This window comes from Oryx dammah, unplaced genomic scaffold, assembly GCF_014754425.2.
Source record: "Oryx dammah isolate SB20612 unplaced genomic scaffold, SCBI_Odam_1.1 HiC_scaffold_5, whole genome shotgun sequence".
NCBI classification, from domain to species: Eukaryota; Metazoa; Chordata; class Mammalia; order Artiodactyla; family Bovidae; genus Oryx; species Oryx dammah.
In genome coordinates, this window is record NW_024070189.1 from 55,756,837 (window position 1) to 55,773,654 (window position 16,818).

At 34.9% G+C, this 16,818-nt stretch overlaps 1 protein-coding gene across 9 annotated transcripts in view; it reads left to right on the plus strand.

The window, feature by feature from the left end:
• Positions 1-11,788, plus strand: part of NR3C1 (nuclear receptor subfamily 3 group C member 1) — a 117,201-nt gene extending 105,413 nt beyond the window's left edge. For 5 of the 9 annotated variants that reach the window (XM_040239815.1, XM_040239810.1, XM_040239812.1 and 2 more), the window contains exons 8-9: positions 6,924-7,081; positions 7,657-11,573. In XM_040239815.1, coding sequence (XP_040095749.1) covers positions 6,924-7,081; positions 7,657-7,809 — 311 coding nt within the window. In that variant the 3' untranslated portion in view covers positions 7,810-11,573. Of the gene's footprint in view, positions 1-6,923; positions 7,082-7,656 lie in introns of all 9 variants that reach the window. The other 4 variants (XM_040239818.1, XM_040239817.1, XM_040239816.1 and 1 more) reach the window with 2 other exon arrangements.
• The last annotated feature ends 5,030 nt before the right edge of the window (positions 11,789-16,818 follow it).

Below are 16,818 nucleotides of genomic sequence, written 5' to 3' on the forward strand. Positions count from 1 at the left end.
GTAAATAAATAAAGCTTCCTGCTGACCAGCATAGCAGATCATTAACAACACATTAGTAACCCATTCATTCATATGGTCTTCTTATAATCAAAGATCCAAGATGAAAGCTGAAAAGATACTATACAAAGAGATAATGGCTGGAAACTTTCCAGAACAGCAGCAATTGAAGAAAGTGAAATAATTTTTTTCAAAAAGCTAAGGGGGGAGAAAAACTGAAAAAAGAGAGTGGATTTCCAATTTAAACTCTCACAATTAACAACTTGGCAGCTATTGCTCCCATCCTCACAAATAAGAAAAAGCTAGGCAAACTGACAATAACTTTTTTAAAGATCCATCTGAGAAGTAAGGTCACAGGACAAACCACTAACATCAAAATCTGGAGAAACAGGCAAATACAGAGGACCACACCCAAGATCAATTTCCTGGAAACAGAAGCTACTGGACCCAGTAACGCAGAAACACTTACGGTATCTTTGATGAATTTCTGAAAACCAAGTAAGGAATAGCTGGAGTGTTAAGAAACCTGATATCAGGGCTTCTCTGATAGTTCAGCTGGTAAAGAATCCACCTGCAATGCGGAAGACCCTGGTTCGATTCCTGGGTCAAGAAGATCTGCTAGAGAAGAGATAGGCTACCCACTCCAGTTTTCTTGGGCTTCTCTTGTGGCTCAACCGGAAAAAAATCCACCCACAATGCAGGAGGCCTGGATTCAGTCCCTGGGTTGGGAAGATCCCCTGGAAAAAGGAACAGCTACCCACTCCAGTATTCTGGCCTGGAGAATTTCTTGGACTGTATAGCCCATGGGGTCACAAAGAGTCGGACATGACTGAGCGACTTTCACTTCACTATGTAAGAACTCTGGAGACCCAGTCTTCAGGGGTTTCCCCCCACAGTTCTCTGGGGCTTACCATGAGAAACCCCACCAAATTCTAATGATGAAGATCAGAGAAGATCCCCTTTCTATCCTAGGGGAAAGGGTAAACAGATAATTCCAGTCCCCTTTACCTTCCTATCTCAGGTAAGAGAGATAGTAAAAGGAAGATAAGAAATATTTGAAGCAATAAAGGCTGATAAATTTCCAAAATTAATGACAGACACCAAAACACATCCAGGAAGCTCAGAAAATATCCAGAAAGATGATAAATACCAAAAAAGCTGCACCTGGGCATACTGTACTCAAACTACATAAAACTAAAGACAATAAAGGAAAAGGCCAAAGGGGAAAACAGCTTACCATTCCTTATAAAGGAAGGATATAAATTACATTAGAATTCTCATTAGAAATCATGCAAGCAGGAAGGTAGTAGAGTGAACTATTTACCGTTAAAAGAAAAAGATCACCCATGATAGATTCAACATCCACTGATGATGATGATTTAATGTACCTACAGTACCTATAAAAATAGTACAGTGTTATTTGAAAGAAGATGTAGATTAGTTGTAAATGTATATTTCAAATTCTAGGGCAGCCACTAAAAACAACTTTTAAAGGAAGTCATAATTGATACACCAAGAGGAAACAGAATCACATGAATACGCAGTAAAGACTAGAAAAGGCAGAAAAAGGAAATGAGAAAAATGAATAGATAAGTTACAAACATGGTAGAGATTAATGTAGATATCTCAAACAATCACTTTAAATTTGAAAGGCCTAATATACACAGTCTTTTTTTTTTTTTTAATGAAGGTCAAAAGAGAATTTGCCACTACAGATCCTCAGTAAAGTAATATTAAAGGATATACTTAGGCTAAGGGAAAGTAGTATCTTGAAGATGGAAAACAGAATAAAGTGGTAAATATTTAGATACATTTAAACTAACTGTAAAGTAACAGTAATAATGTCTTTGGGAAGTTATAAAATAGAACTAAAGTACACAATAGTTACATATAGGCAAAGAAGAAAAAAGGAGCCTTTGAAAAGTTAAAGATGAGTGTTTATATTTCTTAAAGAGTATACAAAATACATTATCAAACCATGAGGGCTTCAGGGGAGAACATGGTAAGAAAAAACAATCCAAAAGAATAAAAGAAATGAGAGGAAGTTGAGGGCGGAGGGGAAGCATAAACAAAGGCATGATACGAGGAAGTAACAAATACACTGATTGTACCAATAGGTTCAAATATATCAGCAATTTCATTAAATGTAGATGCACTAAATGCTCCAAGATAAAAATATGCAGAAAGTGCAAGACTAGTTTAAGAAAACAATCCAATTCTGCTATTTACATAAGCTATATATCTAACTAAAGATGTTGAGTAGCTGAAGTAAAAAGATACACTACACATAGTGTAGTATATGGCATACTACATGCTATGTAGTATAGGGCATTCGTGGCATACTTTCTGTAAAAGGCCAGATGGTAAATAATTTCAGCTTTGCATACAATCTCTGTCAGAGGTACTCAGTTCTGCCCCTTGTGACATGAACATGGTCATTAACAATGCTTAAAGAGTACAGGCGTGGCTGTGTTCCAATGATACTTTATTTACAAAAACAGGCTACAGATAGGAAGGGGCCATTGCTGACCACTGTTTTACCCAAAAGCAATCTGAAGCAGCTTTATTACTATAAAAATAAACACTAAGGCTCCCCAAAACAGTTCTATATTTAAAGATTTCACTACATAAAGCATTCTACTCACCAGAAAAATAATTCTGAATATATGGCCCAAACGACATAAAGCAAAAATCCCAAGGAATATTTGTGGTAACTTGGGATGGATGAAAGTCTTCTAAATATAAATACTGAATAGGTTTCTCACCTGATTTTTACAATGAGGAAAACCAGCACAGAAAAAAAAGTTATAAATAAGAAATCATTATTTTGAAAATCAGCAATAACTAGATTACCTGTAATACAATCACGTGTAAAAATTAACCCACTCTGAACAAGGGTCTTAACACTCCTGATTAAGCGGCCTTCATTTGCACACTAATACTGATATCCTAGAAGTGTCAAGTTTGCTTTATGAAATCAAAATATTTTCACATGTAGTTTTTGGTCTAATCCTAATCAAAATCCAATAAGAGTGATATACTACACAAACGAAATGAAGGATAAAAATCTAAGTGCAGAAAAAGCATTTGACAAAATTCAACATCCATTTATGATAGAAAATATCAATAAACCAGGTATAGTACCTGACCATAATAAAGGCCATATATGACAAGCCCACAGCTAACGTCATTACCCAATGGTGAAAAGCTGAAAGCTTTTCCTCTGAAATAAGGAATGAGGCAAAGATACCCACTCTAGCCACTTCTAGACAACCTAGTTCTGGAAATTCTAGCCAGGCCAATTAAGTAAGAAAAAGAAAGAAAAGGCTTCCAAATCAAAAAGGAAGAAGTAAAAATTCCAACTGGGGTCAGCACATCCTGAGTGTTCTAATTATTACTTCCTGTTTAACTGGAAGTAAAACCATTAGGAAAAAAACATTTTTAAGAAGTAAAACTCTATTTGCAAATGATCTGATTTTATATAGAGAAACCCTAAAGGTGACATCAAAAAATACTATTCAAACTAGTAAATTCAGTAAAGTTTCAGGATACAAATTCAATTTACAAAAATCTGTTGAGTTTCAATACATTCAAAACAAACTAGCAGTAAGGGAAAAGGGAAATTAAGGAAACAGTTCTGTTCACAACTGCATCAAAAAGAATAAAAAAAACAAGGAATAAATTTAACCACAGAGGCAAAAGACTTGCACAATGAAAACTGTTAAGACACTGATGAACAAAACTGAAGAAAACAAAAAATAAATGGACAGTTCATGCCTATGGATTAGAAGAATTAATAGTGTCAAAATGTCCTTACTATTCAAAGTAATCAACAGATACAGTGCAATCTCTATAAAATTCCTATGGCATGTGTCACAGAAATAGAACAAATAATCCTAAAATTTGTATGGAAGCATAGAAAATCCAGAACAGCCAAAGCAAACTTGAGAAAGAACAAAGCTGAACTTAACGCCTCGGTTTCAAACTATATTACAAAGCTGTAGTCATCCAAACAGTATTGTACTGGCACAAGACCATTCACATAGATTAATGGAACACAACTGAGAGCCAGGAAGTAAACCCACAATATATGTATTATCAATGAATTAACGACAAAGAAGCTAACAATATACAATGGGAAAAGGGCAGTCTTTTCTATAAAGATGTTGGGAAAACTATATCCAAGAGAATGAAACTGGATTACCATCTCACACCATACACAAAAGTTAACTCAAAATGGATCATATGGACTTGAACATATGTTCTGAAATCATAAAAGTCCCAGAAGAAAATATAGGCAGTAAGCTCCTTGATGTCAGTCTTGAGGTTGATTTTTTGGCTCAGACATCAAAAGCAAAGGCAACAAAAGTAAACAAATGAGACTACATCAAACTAGATAGCTGCACAGCAAAGGGAACCATAAACAAAATGAAGAGGTAGTCTGCCAAATGAGAGGAAGTATTTGCAAATCATGTATCTGATAAGGGGTTAATATCTACAAATAAAAGAATTCATACAACCTAACAGCAAAAGAACTAATATCCAGATTTTTTGAATGGGCTTAGAACCTGAACAGATATCTCACAAAGACATACAAATAATAATGTATATAAGAAGGTGCTTTACGTCATCGGGGAAATGCATGCAAATCAAAAGTACAATGAAATACCACCTTAACATCAATCAGGATGACTGTTATAAAAACATCCAGAGACAAAAAGTATTGGCAAAGGTGTGGAGAAAAAGGAGACCTTTGTGCACTCTTCAGGGAATTTAAATTGGTGCAGCCACTACAGAAAACAGTATGGAGGTTCTTCAGCAAATTAAAAATAGAATTACTATATGACCCAGCAGTTTCACTTCAGGGGATTTAACTGTAGAAAACAAAGAAATTAACTGGAAAAGGTATGTGCACCCTCACGTTCACTGCAAAATAATCTATAACAGCGAAGATATGAAAACAACCTAAATGTCTGCTGATGGATGATTCCATGAGATATTATTCAACCAAAAGAAAAAAATGAAACTTCACCATTTGCAACAACATGGATGGACCTTGAAGACATTGTGCTAAGTGAAATCAGTCAAAGAAGACAAATACCACATACATCTTACTTGTAATCTAAAAACAAAAGCCCATGGATACAGAGTACAAATGAACAAGTACCAGAGGTGTGTGTGTTTGGGGGTGGGGGGTGTTGGGGGATGAGAGAAATGAGTGAAGGGTTTAGAGAGTACAAACTTCCAGTCATGGAGATGTAATGGTGTCTGTAGTTAATAATATGATATTGTATATCTGAAAACTGCTAACAGTAAATTTTAAAATTTTGATCACAAGAAATTAATTTTTTTAACAATTTATAGTGATGGATGTTACCTAGACTTGCTGTGGTGATCATTCTCCAGTATATACAAATACTGAATCATGTTGTACACTTGAAACTAATACAAAGTTACACACTAATTATATCTAAATTTAAAAATATATATATTTTAAATTCACTGAGAAAGAAAGGAGTAGGAAACGGGCTCAGGGAGGTTATACTGAAGTCCACCTGGCAAGTAAGAATTAAAAAGACTTATCCTAAACACATTGCTTTTCCTCTGTTCTAGCATTTTCTAAGATGTCAGTAGAAATGAAGTTTATGTTTGGAAAAGGATTTGTTCCCCCTCCCTGGAGAGTGGGCTTCCTTGGTAGCTCACACAGTAAAGAATCTGCCTGCAGTATGGGAGACCCAGGTTCAGTCCCTGGGTGGGGAAGATCCCCTGAAGAAGGGAATGGCAACCCACTCCAATACTCTTGCCTGGAGAATTCCATGGACAGAGGAACCTGACAGGCCCCAGTCCATGGGATCCCTGGAGAGTGCATAATTACAGCTCTAAGAAGTCCTGAAATCCAAAAATCTGCCTAACTTGGTATTGAAACATCTACTTTTGCTAAATTCTGATCATCAAATCCTTTTCCCCCAATCATTATTTACACAGAACCAGAGTGCCTTGAAGCGCACTTTATTTATTTATTTTTTTAAATTTTACTTTACAATTCTGTATTGGTTTTGCCATACATTGACATGAATCCACCACGGGTGTACATGCGTTCCCAAACACGAACCCCCCTCCCACCCTGGAGCGCACTTTAAAAAATGTAGTATCCACAAGTCATAATCTCTGCAAGACCAAGTGAAACTGATTAATCTTAATCCTCTGTTCACAGTCCTTCTTATTGTTTGCTGAAGAGTACTCTGAAAAATTGATTTTATACTAATTTTATGATCCATGAGGTATTTTCTATATTTCTATACATAAGGAAAGGCAGAAATTTGCTCCCCAGAAAAGCATACATAGAAACCACATAAAAAATCAAGTTTGCTTTTAGATTAGAATCATATCAACTCAGTATGTTAACACATTAATAAAATATACTGCATGCTGGTTTTAAGGTCGTAATTGGTTTTATCACAGATATTCCAAGATGTAATTGGTAGAATAAACACTATTGTTATATACTGCATGCTGATTTTAAGGTCCTAATTGGTTTTATCACAGATATTCCAAGATGTAATTGGTAGAATAAACACTACTGTTGAAGCCATCTATGTCTTTACTAGAATTAAACTCAAGGGCAGAATGACAATCAGTGCATTGGTCTTCAAACTAGCTTTGTGAACTAAGGAGGAAGGTGTTTACTAGATCCATTTACAGATGAGAAACAACATGATAAACCCAAAGTTAACATCCTCCAATTTTCTATTATCCCATATTCTCATGTGGCTATAGTTTCATAATCCTTCAAAATGCTTATATTTTAAGAGTGCATTAAATACAGTGTAAAATATGAAATGATCTATTACTGATAAATGTCCTACTTGTATATATGAAAAGTTATCACAAGAAAATTCTTTAATTGATTACAATTAACCTTTTAGTTCCTAAGGAAGGCTTGAAGAGTCAAGAACTATTTGATGAAATTAGAATGACCTACATCAAAGAGCTAGGAAAAGCCATTGTCAAGAGGGAAGGAAACTCCAGTCAGAACTGGCAGCGGTTTTATCAACTGACAAAACTCTTGGACTCCATGCATGATGTAAGTGTCAAACAAAAAATCCAAGTATCAAAAGAATTTCCTGAGACATAAAGTATGTCCTGATTAGTGTATATAATTACATACCAATAGTTTTAGGGTCCCCCCATTCATTGATTTTGATCATGGTTTGATTTCAGGCTGTGAAGTTCAGTTTGGCACACAATTCTCCTAAAGTCAATTATGAAATACCATTTCTAGTCATATGCATCTAACATCAAGATACTAGTACAGAATGTAATGGCACTTTTTTTTAAAAGGCAGAATTCCCTATTTCTGTATGAATTTATCTAGTAAGTTTGAATGTGTCCTTCATATACTATGGTATCACAATTCATCATGAAACACTTAATTCCATATAATTCTGTATACAGTTTAAGAAATTCAAATGTATTTGGTAACTGAGTGCTCATTTTAAGTAAACTTCTTTCTTACCCAGGCAATTCCAGCAGATTGGTATATTCCAGGTCAGAAATTAAAAAAAAAAAAAAAAAAAAGTAGGGGGAGGCCAAAACAACCATGAGATGTCTCTACTGCTGAGTTCTTAAGACTGATCATCACTATATCTTCTCTTGCAGGTGGTTGAAAATCTTCTTAACTATTGCTTCCAAACATTTTTGGATAAGACTATGAGTATTGAATTCCCAGAGATGTTAGCTGAAATCATCACCAATCAGATACCAAAATATTCAAGTGGAAATATCAAAAAACTTCTGTTTCATCAAAAGTGACTGCCTTAATAAGAAAGGTTGCCTTAAAGAAAGTTGAATTTATAGCTTTTATTGTACAAACTATCAATCTGTCCTGTAGCAGTTTTTATTTTTTTGTTTTTGTCTGGATTTTGTTTTTGTTTTGAATATGCACTACATGTGGTTTAAAGAGGGCCAAGACTTGGCAACAGAAGCAGTTGAGCTATCACTTTTCAGTGACGGGCAAAGTAGAAAGTGAGAGTTGGTGGATCCCAGAAATTAGAGCCAATAATGTGGGTGTATAAGCTCCACTTTCAGAGAAGGATGGCACCTAAACCACCAGTGCCCGAAGTCTGTGTGATAAAATTTCTGCTCATACTTTTCACAGTTGGCTGGACAAAATTTTTTAGACTTTTTGTTGGTATATTTTCCCCTGTATAGTTAGGATAGCATTTTTTTGATTTATGCATGGAAACCTGAAACAAAGTTTACAAGTGTATATCAGAAAAGGGAAGTTGTGCCTTTTATAGCTATTACTGTCTGGTTTTAACAATTTCCTTTATATTCAGTGAACTACGCTTGCTCATTTTTTCTTACATAATTTTTGTATTCAAGTTATTGTACAGCTGTTTAAGATGGGCAGCTAGTTCATAGCTTTCCTAATCAAACTCTAAACATTAATCTTCTGTGTGAAAATGGGTCGGTGCTTCTAACCTGATGGCAGTTAGCTATCAGAAGACCACAAAAATTGACTCAAATCTCCAGTTTTCTTGTCAAAAAAGCTCATATTTTGTATATATTTGCTTCAGTGGAGAATTATATAGATTGTGCAAATTAACCGTCCTAACTGGTGTAGAGCACCTAGTCCAGTAACCTGCTGGGTAAACCGTGGATTGCGAAAGACTAATTAAAAAAAGAAAACTACCAAGAGGCCCTGTTTGTACCTAACACCCTACCTATCTCTGCAGTGGTTAGATGGGAAGAAAGTTGGTAAACTGTCTTTCAGGACCTTTTGCTGTAGTTTGTAAAACTTCCTAAAAGTTATAATTCCAGATAACCAGCTGAAACACAGTTGAGTGTTTTTAACCAGTCCAAGTAATTCCTCCCACTAAACTTTACCCACTCCCAAAAATCTCTAATACGGCAAAAGTGGCTAGACACCCATTTTCACATTCCCATTTGTCACCAATTGGTCTTTCTTTCCTGGGGATACAGGAAAGCTCAGCTACTGATTTTTCTGATTTAGAACTGTATGTCAGACTTCCATGTTCATAAAACTATACATCCCTCACAGCCTTATGTGTGCCATAGAGTTTAATCAAAGTCATGTGAATTTCTCCTTCTCATTGTTGAGAATTATCATTTTAAACAAGATAGAAGCTGTAGTAGCCCTTTCTGTGTATACCTTACCAACTTTCTGTAAACTCAAAACTTACATTTACTAAGCCACAAGAAACCTGATTTCTATTCAAGGTGGCCAAATTATTTGTGTAATAGAAAATGGAAAATCTAATATTAAAAATATGAAACTTCTAATATATTTTTATATTTAGTTATAGTTTCAGATATATATCATATTGGTATTCACTAATCTGGGAAGGGAAGGGCTACTGCAGCTTTACATGCAATTTATTAAAATGATTGTAAAATAGCTTGTATAGTGTAAAATAAGAATGATTTTTAGATGAGATTGTTTTATCATGACGTTATATATTTTTTGTAGGGGTCAAAGAAATGTTGATGGATTACCTATATGATTTATAATGTGTGCAAGCATTCATACAGACAGCAATGGTCTCAGAAACCAAACAGGTTTGCTCTAGAGGAAGAGGGAAATGGAGACTGGCCCTGTGCACCATGAAGGTTATTGAGGCTCTGTCCCATTCAGATCAGAGAGGAAGTAATCCTCTGCCTCCCAGAATGACCACCCTTCTCATTCCAACAGTGCGTCTGTCTGCACAGGTTTAGTTCACTAAATCTCCCCTTGTGCTAAAGCGTGTTAACAGGACAGAAAGGTGGTGCTTACAGGCACCATCACATACAGCCTCCCCAACAGTTTAACAGTTTGGCAATAATACGCATTGAGGTACCAGCAATATGTAAATAGTGCAGAATCTCATAGGCTGCCAATAATACACTAATTCCTTTCTATCCTATAAGAGTTCATTTCCTAATAAAATGAGGACATGTTTATGTTTTCTTTGAATGCTTTTTGAATGTTGTTATTTTTCAGTATTTTGGAGAAATTATTTAATAAAAATGTAATCATTTGCTTTTTGAATGCTCTCTAAAAAGGGAATACTCCTTTTGTAATTCTTTACATTGATCTCAAGAGTATTTTAAAATGATTTGTATCCCAGCTGGATGTGAAATTTTTGGTGCCTAAGAAATATTGCTTGAATATTATCAGTGATAGTATTTTCAAAAAAGAACTTCTGAAAGATAAATTATTAATCATTTATAGAGAATTATCTGGTTAAAATCAGAAGGTGTACCACACATTAATCTTAATTTTAGCCCCAACAACCTTGGCTCCTAAAAACTCGAGCTCAGTGAATAAAGACAAGTGCACTTTGTTGTTAAAAGAAAATGGACTGACATTCATGAAACTATAGGAAGCTGTACATTAAATGGAAAAAGAAGCCGTGACCTTTTAGAAAATGTAGGAAAGAAGAAATTTACCTTAATTGTGTGTGAGTGTAATTATGGGCTTAAGTGAAGAAAACTATGGTGCTGTCTGAAAGGAGCTTCATTTTCTATATATTTGGTATGTTGCCATCCCAAACTATAAAAGTGTATAGTAATTTTAGTGACAGGTGACATGCGTAGATGAGTCACAACAAATCCTGAAAAGTATTTTTAATTACTGGTGGAAAAAGGGACCCTCTCTGTGTTTTCAGGCCTTGCTATAGGATACAAGTGTCGGGGGGGATATACACCCAACTGTCGAAAACTATGTGAGGGGAACCTAAACATGCACCTGCCTTTTCCTGGAAAGAAAACGACACAGCAAAAGGAAAGCACACGTGACTAGTGTCTGTGCAGAACTTAGGGTTTAGCATAGGATGAGCTCTGATACACATATAAAGGAAAGCCAGGCTCACAGAACTGAGGAATGGGAGAATGAGCAACTCCAACTTTACATATCTACCTATAAAACCAATTATCACTGTCTTATCATTTTAGTTCTCTGTTAAATATCCTAAAACTACATCACCATGGAATGGACATTATTATTGTACTTATTATACTTTGATCTTTCAAAAGTTAAGAACTGTGACAGCCCTCAGTAAGATTCCGATCTTGGTAGATCACTGAAAGGACTGCAGCTGTGTATGAATGTGTTTTTCTGTGCCTGGCGTGAGAATTAGAAGGGAAACTAAGAGTGTAAGGAGGACATGTTAACCACTTGGAATGGAAGTTTATCACTTTCCAGACTATGGTCAGTCAGCCTGGTCCACCAAGGGATTAGTGACCAGGTTTTGGGGAAAGGATTAGCTTCTCTCTAGCAAATGCCTGAAAGAAGGATTTTATTTTCTGATGAAAGGCTGTATGAAAATACCCTCCTCAAATAACTTGCTTAACTACATATAGATTCAAGTGTGTCAATATTCTATTTTGTATATTAAACAAATGCTATATAATGGGGACAAATCTATATTATACTGTGTATGGCATTATTAAGAAGCTTTTTCATTATTTTTTATCACAGTAATTTTAAAATGTGTAAAAATTAAAACCAGTGACTCCTGTTTAAAAAATAAAAGTTGTAGTTTTCTATTCATGCTGAATAATAATATGTAGTTAAAAAAAAAAGTGTCTTTTTACCTACGCAGTGAAATGTCAGACTGTAAAATCTTGTGTGGAAATGTTTAACTTTTATTTTTTCATTTAAATTTGCTGTTCTGGTATTACCAAACCACACATTTGTACTGAATTGGCAGTAAATGTTAGTTAGCCATTTATGGCAATGCCAAATATGGAGAAACATCATAATAAAAAAAAAAATCTGCTTTTTCATTATATGACTCCAACATGCTTTTGTAGAACTCATGCAATTTCACTTTTCCTGCTGCTTTTCTTCCCTCTTCTATTGAACGTAGAGTTACCTCAGGGAGCTTACACTGCTAAAGAGGACATTTAAATGTCAGTGTGGCAGGTTTACATGCTAATACGGCATAAATTCAAAATGAGCTTAACCCTGGCACCAAAGACCCAAAAACTGTCCCATCTGTGCCTCAAATGGTCATGTGCCAACTACTGCAAAGGGTACTAAGGGAAGGAAGAACTCATTCAAGCCTTTTCCAATGAAAATGCTATTTTATGTAAACTGATTAGCTCATCAAGATTCTTACCTTACTTAACATCAATTCTTTCTCCAAAAAAGGACATAAACATTCAGTAAATACAGCAATATTGCATATTATAGACAATAAAGGCAAAAGGGGTAAAATGGTAAACCAGTTATTCTATACAATTAATTTACATAGTATTTCCAAAAGCATGTGCCCAATCATATCCATAAACTGGATGATCTAACAAACTTCCCTATAAATACTCTTCTCTCCACATGTAACCTCCATCCCTAAGGAAAAGGCATTACAATTTTAAAACCAAGTCTATCTTACCTATCGTATGTGTACTAAGTATTTGCTGTGTACCCACTATATGATCAATATTGAAGTCCAAATATGAACCAGAAAATTACTATTCCTACCTTCAGTCATTTGCAAAAGTATGTAAGAAGCCTCCCTTCCCAGTGTCTTACTAGTATGTATACATGTTATTGCTTTACTATTCAAGTATTAGCCTTACATTTGTAGAACACTTTCACATATAGCAGTTAATCTTCACCTACCCAGTAAGCAAATGAAATAAAAACAAATGCTAAGGAACATAACTCCATTTCATAAAAAGGGAACAAGCTCAGAGTTTAAACACCTGATTCATAGCTGCTAACCCATTTTATTGAAATCTGAATGAAAAATCTTTGTAATGAGGCTATTTAACACGTCAGAGAATATGGCTCTACAAATTCCCAGGGAACTGGGGTTGCTTTTCTGTTTTTAAATATGTGTTTTACTGAACACTTACTTTAAGCCAGGCATCATGTTTCAATATATTACTTCATTTAAACTTAGAAACTCTATCAAGTGCTACTATAAACCTTATATAAGCTCACTGTATTTATATAAGACAACTGTGGCTTAAACAACTAACTTAGCTAGGTTACAAAGCTTGCAAGTGGTTAAGCAGGACTTTTTAGGTCTGTTTTTTGTTTGTTTTTAAATACTGGGGATCTGGCTCCAGAGTCCATGTTCTTAAACATTACTGAGAAATTATTAATATGAAGCTAACTAGATTAAATGAGCCAATGTTGACCATTCTATGTCAAGCCTTTGACCTAATCTCATTTAACCTAATCATTTTAATTTAACCATATCTATTTTGACTTACATATTTAACAATGATAAGTTCTTCTCTTAAAAACGTGTTCTACCATATGTCCAATACCGTTTGTTTTGTCAAATATACTGTACAAGGAACCTGTCTCACTTAACACCCACAGGAAAATTAACACATTTCTTCAAGCTATGTAGAGAATATAGGCTACACTCAAACAGAGGAAGAGAGTCATTTATAAATGAAAACTGATTGATGTAAGTCAAAATTTATGAGTAGTTTGGCAAGTAAAAGTAAGAGCCTGAATTTTGAGTGCATTTTTTCTTAGACCTTCAGCTAATTTCTATTAACTGGCAGTACATGGTTCTTAACAGCATTAGTAACTTTATAACATTTGCTTTAGTGCAGAGAATCCAGTCTTCTTTTCTTATGTCAGGTTTCTATTACCCAGTTAAAATGAAACCATACTTTGGTAGGGAAACATTTTTTACTTTATTTGGTCACAGACATACTAACTTTATTTGGTCACAGACAAGCTAACATCAGAACAAAACAGTTCATACAGAATACATCAGACACCCAAAAAACTTTCCTCATTCTAACCAATCCACTTGAATAAAAGACAGTTTACATTATTCATCTTTATACCCTCTCCATAAATCAATAGAATAATATGTATACACTGTAAATAAGCCATACTTTTTACTAGTATTAATGTGGCATTGTCTTAGAAAATACTGTCTTTGAGTATACATGGAGTTATGCTGGAAATAAAACTCTAGATCATCCAAAAACATTAGGATTGTTTGCTAGCATTGCAAAGTATAGAGATAAAAGTAACTCTTTCCAAGTGGGTGTAACAGGAGATATAGTGTGCATAAAAACCAAACAAGGGATCACAGAACATGAAATTATGTCATAAATACCTGTTGATCAGTTGCCCAACCCACTGTGTGGCAGGCATGCTAGGAGCCAATTCAAAGACCAACCACTAAGCCAATACTAAAAACTTCAACATGATGTTCCTGCCTTCAAGGAATCAAAGATGAGACACGCGGTTCAACAATTGAACTGCCAGGTATCTATTCAAAAGGAATAAAAACATGGGCATATAATGACTTGCATGCAGACACTCACAGCACCATTTTTCATAATAGACAAAAAACAAAAAGAACTCAAATGTCCAACAACATAAATACATAACAAAACATCAACAAATGAATCAACACATAAAAAAAATGTGGCATAGCTATATTTCAGTTCTTATGTACAGCCATACAACAGAAAAGAATTGTAAGCGAAGCAGAGTAGAATACTACACAATAAAAGACTGATGCATGCTATAATATGAATGAACCTCAAGCTAAAGAATTCACACAAAGAGACCACATATTACTTGATTTCATGTATATAAGATGTCCAGAAAAGGCAAAGCTATAGTCAAAAGGCAGGTCAATGGTTTCCTATGACTGGGGGCGGCATCAGGGCTCAAGTGAAAATAGTATGAGGGAAATTTATGGGAAGATGGAAATGTTTTAAAATTGGATTATAATGATGGCTACACAACTCAGCAATTTTAATGAAAATCACTAACATTTATACTTAAAGTTTTATGGTATGTAGCTTATATATATTTATACACACACACACACAACATCTAAGAGTGGATGTAAGCAAATGTGTAACTTTTGTTCACTGTATTAGCACCTGGTACAAAGTACTTTGAATACAAAAGGCAGGTGCAGCTGATTTTCAGGAAAGCCTATAAGAAGGTGTCTTCCTTTCATGATACTATACACAGACAACCCTAAAGATACTATTAGAAAATTACTAGAGCTAATCAGTGAATTTAGCAAAGTCACACAACACAAAATCAACACACAGAAATCACCTGTATTCCTATAAACAATGAAAAATCAAAAAGAAGGTATCAATCCCAGTCACCATTGCAACAAAAAAGAATAAAATATCTAGGAATAAATCTACCTAAGATGACAAAAGAGCTGTATACAGAAAACTGTAAGACACTGATGAAAGAATTCAAAGCTGACAAACAGATGGACAGATATTGCATGTTCCTAGGTTGGAAGAATCAATATTATGAAAATAACTATATGACCAAATGCAATCTACAGATTTAGTGTGATCCCTATCAAATTACCAACGGCATTTTTCAACAAAACTAGAACAAAAAATTTCACAATTCATATGGAGTAACAAAAGACCCTGATTACCCAAAGCAATCTTAAGAAGAACAGAGCTGGAGGAATCAACTTTCCTGACTTCAGGCTATACTACAAAGCTACAATCATCAAGACAGTATGGTACTAGCACAAAAACAGAAATATGGAACAAGACAGAAAGCCCAGAGATAAATCCACGTGCCTATGGTACCTTATTTTTTACAAAGGAGGCAAGAATATGCAATGGAGCAAAGACAGCCTCAGGGAAAATTGGACAGTTACCTGTAAAGGAATGGAATTAGAACACTTCCTAACACCATACACAAAGATAAACTCAAAGTGGATTAAAAACCAAAATGTAAGACCAGAAGCTGTAAAATTATTAGAGGAAAACATAAGCAGAACACACAAGCAGAACACACTCTGACATAAATAAACAGCAAGATCCTCTATGACCCACTTCCTAGAGTAATGGAAATAAAAATAAACAAGTGGGACCTAATTAAACTTAAAAGCTTTTGCACAGCAAACTATAAACAAGGTGAAAAAATAACCCTCAGAATGGGAGAAAATTATAGCAAATGAAACAATGACAAAGGATTAATTTCCAAAATATTACCAGCAACTCATCCAAATCAATACCAGAAAAACAAGCCAATCAAAAAAGTGGGAAAAACATTGTAGCACTGTTTGTAATAGCCAGGACATGGAAGCAACCTAGATGGCCATCAGCAGACGGAAAGCTGATGGATAAGAAAGCTATGGTATACATACACAATGGAGTATTACTCAGCCATTAAAAAGAATACATTTGAATCAGTTCTAATAAGGTGGATGAAACTGCAGCCTATTATACAGAGTGAAGTAAGCCAGAAAAAAAAAAAACACCAATACAATATACTAATGCATATATATGGAATTTAGAAAGATGGTAATGATAACCCTGTATGTGAAACAGCAAAAGAGACACAGATGTATAGAAGAGTCTTTTGGACTCTGTGGGAGAGGGAGAGGGTGGGATGATTTGGGAGAATGGCATTGAAACATGTATAATATCATACAAGAAATGAATCGCCAGTCCAGGTTCGATGCATGATACAGGATGCTTGGGGCTGGTGCACTGGGATGACCCAGAGGGATGGTATGGGGAAGGAGGTGGGAGGGGGGTTCAGGATGGGGAACACGTACACCCATGGCAGATTCATGTTGATATATGGCAAAACCAATACAGTACTGTAAAGTAATTAGCCTCCAATTAAAATAAAAAATTTATATTAAAAAAAAGTGGGAAAAATACCTAAACGGACATTTTTCCAAAGAAGACATATGGATGGCTGATAAACACATGAAAAGATGCTCAACATCACTGATATTAGAGAAATGCAAATCAAAACTATAATGAGATATCACCTCACACAAATTGTTAGCCAGACTCATCAAGAAAAAAAGGGAGACGACACAAATC